At 28.7% G+C, this 11211-nt stretch overlaps 2 protein-coding genes across 3 annotated transcripts in view; one reads left to right on the top strand and one right to left on the bottom strand.

Annotated features, from left to right (window-relative positions):
• Positions 1–1925, bottom strand: part of LOC115033868 — a 4924-nt gene extending 2999 nt beyond the window's left edge. The window contains exons 1-3 of one of the 2 annotated variants that reach the window (XM_029488431.1): positions 1716–1925; positions 1578–1661; positions 970–1094 (exon numbers count right to left, since the gene is read on the bottom strand). In XM_029488431.1, coding sequence (XP_029344291.1) covers positions 970–1094; positions 1578–1661; positions 1716–1733 — 227 coding nt within the window. In that variant the 5' untranslated portion in view covers positions 1734–1925. Of the gene's footprint in view, positions 1–969; positions 1095–1577 lie in introns of both variants that reach the window. The other variant, XM_029488430.1, reaches the window with a different exon arrangement.
• Positions 1926–4896: 2971 nt separating this feature from the next.
• On the top strand, positions 4897–9060 carry LOC100162894 (ATPase ASNA1 homolog). Its single transcript, XM_001943502.5, has 6 exons — positions 4897–5258; positions 5374–5521; positions 5604–5755; positions 8056–8311; positions 8373–8576; positions 8644–9060. Exons 1-6 carry the CDS (start codon positions 5134–5136, stop codon positions 8776–8778), a joined length of 1020 nt encoding a protein of 339 aa, XP_001943537.1. The 5' UTR covers positions 4897–5133; the 3' UTR covers positions 8779–9060.
• The last annotated feature ends 2151 nt before the right edge of the window (positions 9061–11211 follow it).

An 11211-nucleotide genomic window follows, 5' to 3' on the forward strand; every position in this document is an offset into this window, starting at 1 on the left:
GTTTTATTGACATTCTTAGAAAAAAAAACTAATAAAATTGGAAACTGAAAATGTCCCTTAACACTTCAAAATAAATCAAAATATTTTGCAAATTTTATTATGTATAGAAAATGAATATATAAACAACCAGTGAAAATTTCATGTATCTACAGTCATTCGTTTTAAAGTTACAGCAAAAACCAAAATCAATTTTCTCGAAAACAGATTTTGCGTAAAAATTCCCGTTTTTCCTTAACTTTTCTTTTGTTTTTCACGGCGCTTTTGAAAACTATTGGAAAACTTTTGACTCCCCAAAGTACCAACTAGATTCACTTTCCTATCAGAAAAGGTACTGTTGAAGAAAATCCAAGCACTTTTACTGTCCTAAAAGGTGATGACAGACACAAAAAAAAAAAAAAAATAAAAAACACACATTGTAAAATCAATATATTCATCGTTTCACTCAGAATCTAAAATATGTTAATAATTTAAAATTTAACCTGAATTTGGGACAAGAATTATAAATCTAAACATAGAAAACATATATAATCCTTATATATATAAAAGAAAAGGCCTTTTTCATGTTCCAATTTTGTGACTATACTATTCAATTTTTTTCCAATTTTTCCTGAATGTCACCACGTTGCTCGATTTTTCATTCTTTTTGGCTAAGGGGAGGGAGAAGAGAATCTAGTATAATATATTCGCATAATATTATACATTTATATCCTCTCATAGTTCTTATATACTCCCTATATATACATCATCAAATAATCAATCAATAATATATATATTAATCTATTATATAGAATAAATTATTATCATTATTAAATCATTGATAAGTGTACATCATAACTTTTTTTAATCAGGTATGTGCAAATAATTTAGTATAAAATTAGTATATAAATATATAATACATACAGCATTACCTATAGCTGGTATTTTTGTACACTTAAAACTCAAATATAAAATATGTTTTTAAAATTATACCTAAGTTTTCTCGTTTTCTCTTTTACTTCATTGTCAATTCTTGGAAATACAACTCCTTCTTTTTTCTTTTGGTCGTTATCATTTTTCATCAAATTTAATATTGTATAATCAAATTGTACACCCGGCTTAAAAAATAATTTTTTCCTTGATTGTAATATTTTTTTTTTTTTTTTTATTATTTTTTTTTTATTTACAATCTGTTACATAAAATTGAACAATAAGTAAAATAGATAAGTGAATAGGAAGTGGCTTGAAGTAAGGACAGATTTAAGAAGCCTTCCAGTGAAGACACTTAGTCAGTTATTTATATACATTTCTATAAGTTAACAATAAAATTTAAAATTTAATTTAATTAGAATTAGGCAGTCAACTAAATTAATAGGTCCCGACACCACCGCCTTTTTAGTCTTTTTCTAGGATTGTCAGGTATGTTTGCCGACGCAAGTCCTTTGATTAGGGAGTTATCATGGTTTTTAGCAGATAAGTTAAATCGTCTATAAAACGATTGTAATATAAATATTTTTTTTTAGAACATATACTATTTTAGTATAAATGTATAATAGACACCAATTGCATTTATGATCTATATGATTATTCATTATGTATACCTTAGAATCCAAATATCTTTTGTGTGATATTTGTACTGATTTGCCTGTTAGGTATTGCTTGTGATCAGAATATTTTTTCCAAATCTGAAAATATTTTTTTAATACGTTCTTTCTATAGTAATTGACTGCTGTTCTTACTTTTCTATCAGTTTCCATAATGTTTTAACTTCACAAAATATGCCTTCATAATCTATTACAATAACGTCTTGGTTAGGCAATATAATTGATTTTTTTCCAATTGTTATTATAACTATAGGTAACGTATATTTTTATTTTTTTTTGTTCTAGTAATAATTTATTTGTTGATTTTTAGCCGCATATTTGATATGACGATAATATGTATTACCAAGTAACGCCAATAACAAAATACAATATTTCTAAACTATCAGTTATCAGTAAGGTAACCAATAACCATACCATGTCAAAACGTGACAAAAAATTCAAAATTATCTGAGTGACTATAAATTATATAAATTATAATAATATAATTATTATGGACGTCCAGTGTCCACCATAATATTCATTAATAATCTGTTATTATTCCCTCGTTATCCAGTTCATCATAACTCATAAATGTAATAATCATAAACAAAAATTTTCCCATACCTAAATATAATATGTATAGCCGTATAGGTAGTAAAAATGAATCGTCATCAAAAAATTATTTTTGATTATTTGGCCTGCTACTTTCTAAAAACTGAAAAATGTAGTGTCTCAAAGATTCTGATGAAGGGAACGAGATAGAGGACTGAAAAATTAAACTTTTTCTCCCAAAAAGTAATGTATAATATCACACAAGTGATCGTGATCCTTGCGGCATTCCCTCGTAACTGCAAATTCTGACATTTTACAGGACATCTTATACCTACTGAATTATTTTCTTTATGATGTAACTATTTATACAAAATTAAATAATCTATTTAAGTAACTTCAAAACAATATAATAATAACAGCTTTACAGTAGACACCTACGTGCTTTACTGATAATAATTAGATATGTGGTGTAATGACTAAATAAATAGTCATGTGTGATATTGCATTTATTAAGTATTACCTTTACCTAAGTGTTTTTATACTAACTCAAAATTGTAAACATGTGTTATTTTTAAGCTCATCGAAATTATAACCTGTAGGTATAGTGTATATAGCCATATAGGTAGGTAATAACATTTTAATATGAATAAAAATTTTACACAATACAGTGTATTATAATATTGTTTTATGTTTGGCTCACTAATCAAAATCAGATTCTCTGGAAAAATCATCCCCCCTCAAATTATGCTGGGTTATAACTTATAAATTATAATAACTGTTATACGTAAGTATACTAGCTATTATATTGGGCCGGTACCCTAACATTATACTCTGTTCAGCGAGAGAGCACGCTAATTCTACGCATCCCTCCGCGTCACCAGGCTATCAAACCGGTTCCCCAATGGCAGGGTGTTGCGTAGCGGAACCAGTTCGTTGGTGCGCGGCGTGGTCTCTCGCTGAACAGAGTATAGGTACTATATACTCCTCCATTTTTCAGATTCTGAGTGAAGCGATGAATGTATTCTTTTTTTTGTGTAACTACTTTTTATAGTAGAAAAACTGCTTTGATTTTCAACTTAAGCAATTTTTCTGATAGAAAATGAATCTAGTTGGAACTTGAGTGGTTCAAATTTCAAAATGTCAAGTACTTTTTATAATAATTGGGAAAACGGAAATTCGTACATAAATCGATAAATCCAGTATTTGACAAGATCGATGTACTTTTTTTGTTATAATTAAAAAACGAATGACGACGTAATAGTATATTGTGTGCATAGGCGCAAATAGCGTTTGAGATTTGAGGGGGCTAATAGAGCTAATAGGGCCTTACTTTGATAATATTGAATAAGCTTAAAACAAAATGAAGGAAATGTTTGGGAGGGCTATGGACATGTTTGGGAGGGCTATGGACATGTTTGGGGGGGCTTAGCCCCTAAAGCCCCCTCCCCTCTTATTTGCGCCTATGATTGTGTGGCAAGGGCGGGAAGTGAGCTATTTCAGTCGTGGGTGACGTGTGCGGCACGGGCCGCAGTCGAGGGCCGCATTTCGTCCAAGACTGAAATTGCCTTCCTGCATGAGCCAGTAGCCACACATAGATACTATTTTTTGTCACGCCTCTGCTTTCATCGATCACCGCAAAGGTGATGCAGGAATCTCTGCAACAACCAGACTATTCTACGAAAACAATATTTCATGAAAGAAACGATTTGGTTTTATTGGTTTTAAGCATAGACAGAATATAATATATACCTAATATAATATAATATAATATTATATTATGTCTATGGTTTTAAGCGTCATGCATAAAGGCTATAGACTCGCACTTGGCCGGTTTTTAGTGCTCCGTACGGTAAAACGGGACGTCGGGACCCTATTACTAAGGCTCCGTCCGTCTGTCACCAGGCTGTATCTCATGAACCATGAAAGTTAGAATTTAAAGTTAGACTTTAAAGTTGAAATTTTCACGGATTATGTATTTCTGTTGCCGCTATAACAAAAAATACTAAAAATCCTAGAATATATAATATAAACAGTGTTGCCGACATGTTTATAGCTGATGATGGTACGGAACCCTTCGTGTGCGAGTCCGACTCGCCCTGTGCCGGTTTTTTTGTATATTCTATGAATAAAGTTAAAATAAAAGTTGTAACCCATCTAACTTAAAACTTGGTTCGAAAATTGAAGGGGCAGCGGCAACCTAAGCACCTTAGGCTACCACTGTAGACATGCCTATGCCTATGACTTCAGTTGACGTGGAACGAACTCGAAGTTTTTTAAGATACAAAACAACACTTTCCGATACATAACCGTTGAAGTTTTTATTTGAAAATATTAAACGACATCTAAATATCCAGTTCTATAATAAAATATTAAATAGGTATACTATTGTACTTATCTAAATTTTATGTTATATTCATTTAAATTTTTTAAATGTCTTAGGGAATTTTATTAAGCTTTGTAATATTATTAGAGCATTAAATTGTATTTTTTAAACGCATTTTTCTTGTTTTTTAGACCACCCAGCTGCTATCTAGACAGCTATACTATAATAAGGTAGTTGTTACAATATTACCATAGAAATCATTACGAATTTAGGACGAAATTGAAGTGAGAATTGAGCAACCCAGATCGCGGTAGTGTATGGCGGTATGACAGCGGCTTGTTCTGTTCAGTGTTCACCACGGTTTAAGATATCTTAAACCGTGGTGTTCACATTGTACGGCCGCCACATATCTATTTTTGATAACATAAATCATGACGTTACTCAAATAATAAAATTATAAATGATAAGCATCAAACAATATTTCCGAGTTTCTGATTTTTCTAGTCTAATTTATTGGTCTGCCTAGTGCCTATCTACTCAACGTTAGGCAACTGCAGCGTTTTTGTTTGCTACTGTGCAATTGTTCAATACTTCATTAATTAACTTTTAATTTTTTTTTGTTTTAGTTAAAATAGTTAACTGCTATTTTATACATTGTTAATATTTTTATTACTTTAAAAATTATTAAAATTTCTACAAATGGATAGTAATGATTTTATTGAAGAAGATCAACTTGAACCTTCTCTACAAAACGTTATCAACCAGAGTAGTTTGAAATGGATTTTTGTTGGTGGAAAAGGAGGTGTTGGTAAAACAACTTGCAGGTAAACATTGTGTAGTACAGATGTACAGTGCATCGTTCATTTTACTTATTGTATAGGTAATCGATTAATGCTTATACCAATAAACTAGCTATCAATTTTTAAATTATAATTTCAGTTGTAGTTTAGCTATTCAATTAGCTAAAGTTCGTGAATCAGTTCTTCTATTATCAACTGATCCAGCACACAACATTTCTGATGCTTTTGGACAACGATTCACCAAAGCCCCCACTAAAGTCGAAGGTTTCAATAATTTATTTGCCATGGTAAGCATTTAAGAATTTAGGATTCATACCCTAAATAATATATTAACGGAAAATGTATAATTTAAATGTAATGCATACTTAGGAAGTAGATCCCGATGTTCACAGTGAAAACGAAAATTTATTTGGAAGTGAAGATGAATCTGATACGATGCGATTAGGTAAAAGTATTATACAAGACATTATTGGAGCATTTCCAGGTATTGATGAGTCGATGAGTTATGCTCAAGTGATGAAGTAAGTGTACATTTAACATTACACTAATAATAATAATTTTAAACATAAATATACCATTTGGCTTACTTTTAATTATGCTTGAGACATATTATGTGTCATTACTATAATGTATAAAGTAGAACTTCTTTATAATCGCGTGTCTTATTGAATAATCAATTATTACAGTATTGGTTTCACAATTGTTTTGATTAAGAGGATGTTAGTAGTCAGTGCACTATCTGTTATCTCTCTCTGGTCCAAGTGCAACATAGACAAAACGCATTTACGCAGAATCATTTTTTCTATGTTCTTAAGTAATTTTAGAGTAAAATCACCCATTACAAAAAAAAGAGAATAATATTTTTGAGGGAATGTCATATCAACTTGTTTAAATATTGTCTCAAAATAATTTAAACATAATTTAAATGTAAAATTTTTTTGTTTATTTTTAAAGTTGAATACAAAATCAAATATCAATAAAATATAAAATTGATATGTCATTCCCACAAAAATATTATTCTCTAGCTTTTTTGTAATAGGTAATTTTACTCTAAGATTACTTAAAAACAGAAAAAATGATTCTGCGTTAGTGCATTTTGTCTATGATGCGCATGGGCTAGATAGAGACAACAAATAGTGCTCTGACATCATCTTAAAAAGATGTTACACTGACATTTGTTGTCCCTGTCTTACAAGTGCAATTGTACGCACAGCAAAACGTGTGTAGCCTTGTATGTTTAAAAATTAGAGTGAATTTACGTTACAAAGCGAGTAATGAGTATTTTAAGGGGTACAAAAAATGTATGATTTTAAAATACTCATAATTCGCTTTAAAATTAAAATGTAATATAAAACCCATGAGCTTGCCAAGATAATAATCTTACCTTCAAATTTTATAAGAGGTCAATAATTCCAGTGTATAAAAAGAACGTTGCTCATGAATGCTTGTTTATGCGTTCACGTTCGTATTTAGTGAACGTCACTCGTTTTTTTTTTATATATAACTTGATAAATATGTTATATATTTAATGAATTTGAACAAATTTGAAAACGTTCAAATTTATTTATCATTAAATAAATATAAATTGATAATACTATTGTGATATATAATATATTACGAATTATAAAAATTAAATACATAAAAATTAAATTAAATAAATTAAATGAACGCATTCTCATATTTTCAAAGAACTTATTGTGTTCATTTGAAAAAAATATAAATTCGAACTTGAATGAGTGATTTTTAAGCACTAAACTTCAATGAATTCATTTTTTTTAGTGAACGTTTCGAACACTGGTCAATTCACTCCTATATGTTCTTACCATCAAGTTTCATTATAGGTCGATTCACAAAATTTTTTAACTTAGAGGAGCTAAACTTGTTCTGCTGAGTGTACTATTTGGTATGTTACACAGTTGTAAGACGGAGACAATAAACGTTTATGTATCATCCTCTTAATTCAATGATGCATCAATAGACTTCGAAACTTTTATTCCATGTGATACGCATATTAATTTGTTAGCACTTAAAATTCCAAAATATGCCAAGTAAATACATTAAAAAATAAAAAGCTAAAATATGAACAAAAATATATATATACACTCCCAAAATACATAATATATATTTATGAATTCAGTCATGATAATAAATGTATTTAAAATGTATTTATTTAAATATTTAAAAATGTAAGAATACTCATATAAAGTATTTATTTTAAAACCAATATCATATCTACGCTGTAAGGTGGTGGTCTTTATTTATCAACAAAAAATATTAACTAAAAATTATTTTTTCTTATAATTTTTAACAAAATATGTCATATAAACTAAATATTTTTGAAATATTCACAAAAAAGTTTCATTATTTTCAACCACAAAGCACTAAAACATTTTTTGCTTACTTAGCACATCATTCAGTTAACATGAGTAAATATGTAAATATATACAAATCCAAGCTCTACTCATTAACTATGGTGTAAGCCAGAAGTTGCCAATGGGAAACAATGAAAGAATATTATTATACAATTTATTATTATGCTGCTTGTAATAATATAAATAATTATACCTAAACAAATATTGATAGATCACCAGATACTTAAACATTTTGATGTGGCTTACATGTTGGAAAAGGTTGGCAATTTAAACTAAATTTAATCCTTTTTTATTTTATAAAATTGATTATGATCAGAATAGATTTTTGAAAACTATATTTGTTGCACTCAAATTAAAAATATCTTGTTTTTAATTGTATTGTACGTTTGTACTTCATAGTCATGGTATATTATCAAGACGACATTACCTTTACATTTGTGTGATTTCAGGTTGGTTAAGAGTATGAACTTTTCAGTTGTCGTGTTTGACACAGCTCCTACTGGGCATACTTTGAGACTACTGACTTTCCCTTTAATGATGGAAAAAGCCATAGGAAAAATATTGGAGTTGAAAAATAGAATAGGTCCTTACCTTAATCAAATGAGTATGCTTTTTGGAGCTGGTATTAATTTAGATGATATTTCACAAAAACTTGAAGAAATGTTGGCTACCATTAAGACAGTTAATCAACAATTCAAAAATCCTGTAAGTAATCACAAAATATTTTTAAAATAATCAAAATGTATTTAAAACTATTTTGTTTTAGGATCAAACTACATTTATTTGTGTATGCATTGCTGAATTTTTGTCATTGTATGAAACAGAAAGGCTTATCCAAGAATTAACCAAAAATGAAATTGACACCCATAATATTATTGTTAATCAATTGTACATTAACAATGGAGATTCCGATCCGAGTTGTAAAAAGTGTTCTTCCAGACGGGCTTTACAGCGCATCTATCTAGAACAAGTTAGTTTATTATATAATAATGACAGTATATTTATTAACTGTTATTTTTTTTTATATTTTGTTTTAGATAAGTGATTTGTATCTTGATTTCCATGTTACTAAGCTTCCATTATTAGAAAAGGAAGTACGTGGTGTTACTGATATATCAGAGTTTTCTAAATATTTATTGGACCCAAATTATGCTTTTAATAAAAACAAATAGAAAATAGTGTTCTATATCTTTTTTTTGTTTAGCTTAAAAAACATTTTTCATAATTGTAATATGTACATCCAAAAACAAATATTTTATTTGTTACTGTTATATCAATATTGTAGTTAAAATGTTTTGATTTTATTTCAAGCTAACTTGTAAAAAAAGATAATGAATAATAATTACAGTTCATTGATCATTCTAATTAATTTAATTGATTACTAAACAATAAATAATAATATGTTGTTAAATGTAAACTATTTGCAATAAAACTACACTTATTATTATACTATATCTTAAGTTTATATATTCCCACTCAATTTTAATTATTTGTTATGATTTTAGAAAACAAAAGCTTTATAACTAGGTTACCTTCAATATATAAACCATTTTGTTATGAATTCTTTTATAACTTGACACTTTAAATATTATTTTATTGATCATAGTGACTTTAATTTTATCTAATTAAATGCATTTTAAAGTATGTACATTACTTTAATTTTTCCTCATTAATTAATTTATTGATATAATAAAAAATGTTTTGAAATATTTGTTGATTTACAATAATATAAAATGTATAACTGTGTAACGGATAGTATCCGTTTACTCACAACTCATAAATATCATTATATATGAATAGTTAAAATTAGGAATAAGCAAGTAGGTAAACGACCTCCTTAAACAATTTGGCAATAGTCAAATTGCAAATATACAAATACAATAAAAGGTTAAAGGGTTAATCATATAGTCAAAATAACCGAGTGGTTATTCGTGAGTCATATTATATTTTCTAAAAACATAAATCACGTATCTATTGACAGGATATGGGGATTGCCAAAGCCACGAGTAGATATACGTATATATGTATATGTACGCAACCTATAGACCAGGATGTGGTAACTGATAAATATTTAGTAAATTCGCAGAAGAGATGACTCTCTGCACAACAACACAAATAATAAATTAGCTATCAGAACATTATGGCGAATACTCAGATTAGATTAGGAATATCGCAAGTGCGTGGGCTGAGTCGATGGTCACACGGGCCACATCCGTTAGAGAAGAGATAGCGTATCGATAGGCAGGGGGAGCAGGGACCCGAATATAAAAGGGAGCCTGAAACAACCTGTATTCAGACGTGTCTACTCCAGAGCACAACAAACACCTTCACGTCACTCTGTGTAAGAACTGGTCATTTGGACTTAGACAAAATTACTGAAGAACATTTTAATAAACTACAAAGTATCTTTTCATCTGTCTACGTTTATTTATAAACTACCCTGTCAACATCTTCACCATCAACACAAGTGGTCTTGCTTCCTGTAAAATCATAATATACTTGTAGTCAACGGCTATCAGAATATTATTCTAACCGCTCCAACCTACGAGAATATTACAACTGTCATAATTAAAATAAATAAATAAATAAAATATTTAAAATACCTACAATCTTTTATTTTTGTAAATTGAAATATATATTCTATAGTTTTCATGTTTAACCTATTTATAATCAAGTTCTTTGCATAAAAAATTTTAAAATGCATTGTTTAGAAATAAACTATATTTCCCATAAATAATAATATATTTTCAATACATATTTTGAACAAATAAGTACATCTACTATATCTTTTTCATTAACTTTATCAAAGGGTAGTTTATCTTTGATTATTTAAATCTTTAATTGGAGGGACCAGTAAAAACTAAAAATGCTTATATTTTATATTATGTTAGATTAAGTTAAAGAATTATTGTTTGAACTTAAGAAATTCATTTATGATTTATACCACTTATTATAAATCACATAATCTATTATCGCTAAATTAGGGAAATATTTAAAACAGAAATTCATTATGTAATTGTGTCAAGCATAGAAAAGAGATTAAAGTGTCAAGTGAATAAATTATAGATGGTTTATTATTATTATTATTGTTTTGAATTGAATCTGGTTCAATCTATACCACTAGGCACTAATTAAGATACCCATACCAATATGGCTATATGTCTTATATAGTGATGATTGTAATTATCTTAAGAGGACACTACCCATGGCCCATTACGCATTTGTAGTATCCATCTTAATGATCTTACACACGTATGCCATAGAACACTTTTGTTCACTAGTTGTCAAGTTCCAATAGTGACACTATTATAGTGTGCAGTGGCAGACTGAATAATTCCCAGCAGGCCACTGATCATACTTGAGTCTTGAATACAGGGTCGTATTGGCTCTATAGGCACTGTGCCTAGGGCCTACGAACTTTTTGGGGCCTACGAAAGTAAAATGTGTGACTTCGATTTTTTTGTAATATTTATGCTTTCTTTTATTATTATTATAAATTAATTCGTACGATTGTACACGTTAGCACAACAAGTAAAATATCATGTATTTAAGAATGATACCCCGATTGGCGATTACTGTTTATAGTATATTTTTAGGAAATAATA

Source organism: Acyrthosiphon pisum, chromosome A1 (assembly GCF_005508785.2).
Source record: "Acyrthosiphon pisum isolate AL4f chromosome A1, pea_aphid_22Mar2018_4r6ur, whole genome shotgun sequence".
In the NCBI taxonomy this organism is placed as follows: domain Eukaryota; kingdom Metazoa; phylum Arthropoda; class Insecta; order Hemiptera; family Aphididae; genus Acyrthosiphon; species Acyrthosiphon pisum.

Bases quoted from the DNA above. Each gene is read 5' to 3' on its own strand.
- LOC100162894 (XM_001943502.5), top strand. From the start codon at position 5,134: ATGGATAGTAATGATTTTATTGAAGAAGATCAACTTGAACCTTCTCTA. The intron at 5,522-5,603 runs GTAAGCATTTAA...ATGCATACTTAG, and splicing joins TCAATAATTTATTTGCCATG to GAAGTAGATCCCGATGTTCA. The intron at 8,312-8,372 runs GTAAGTAATCAC...ATTTTGTTTTAG, and splicing joins ATCAACAATTCAAAAATCCT to GATCAAACTACATTTATTTG.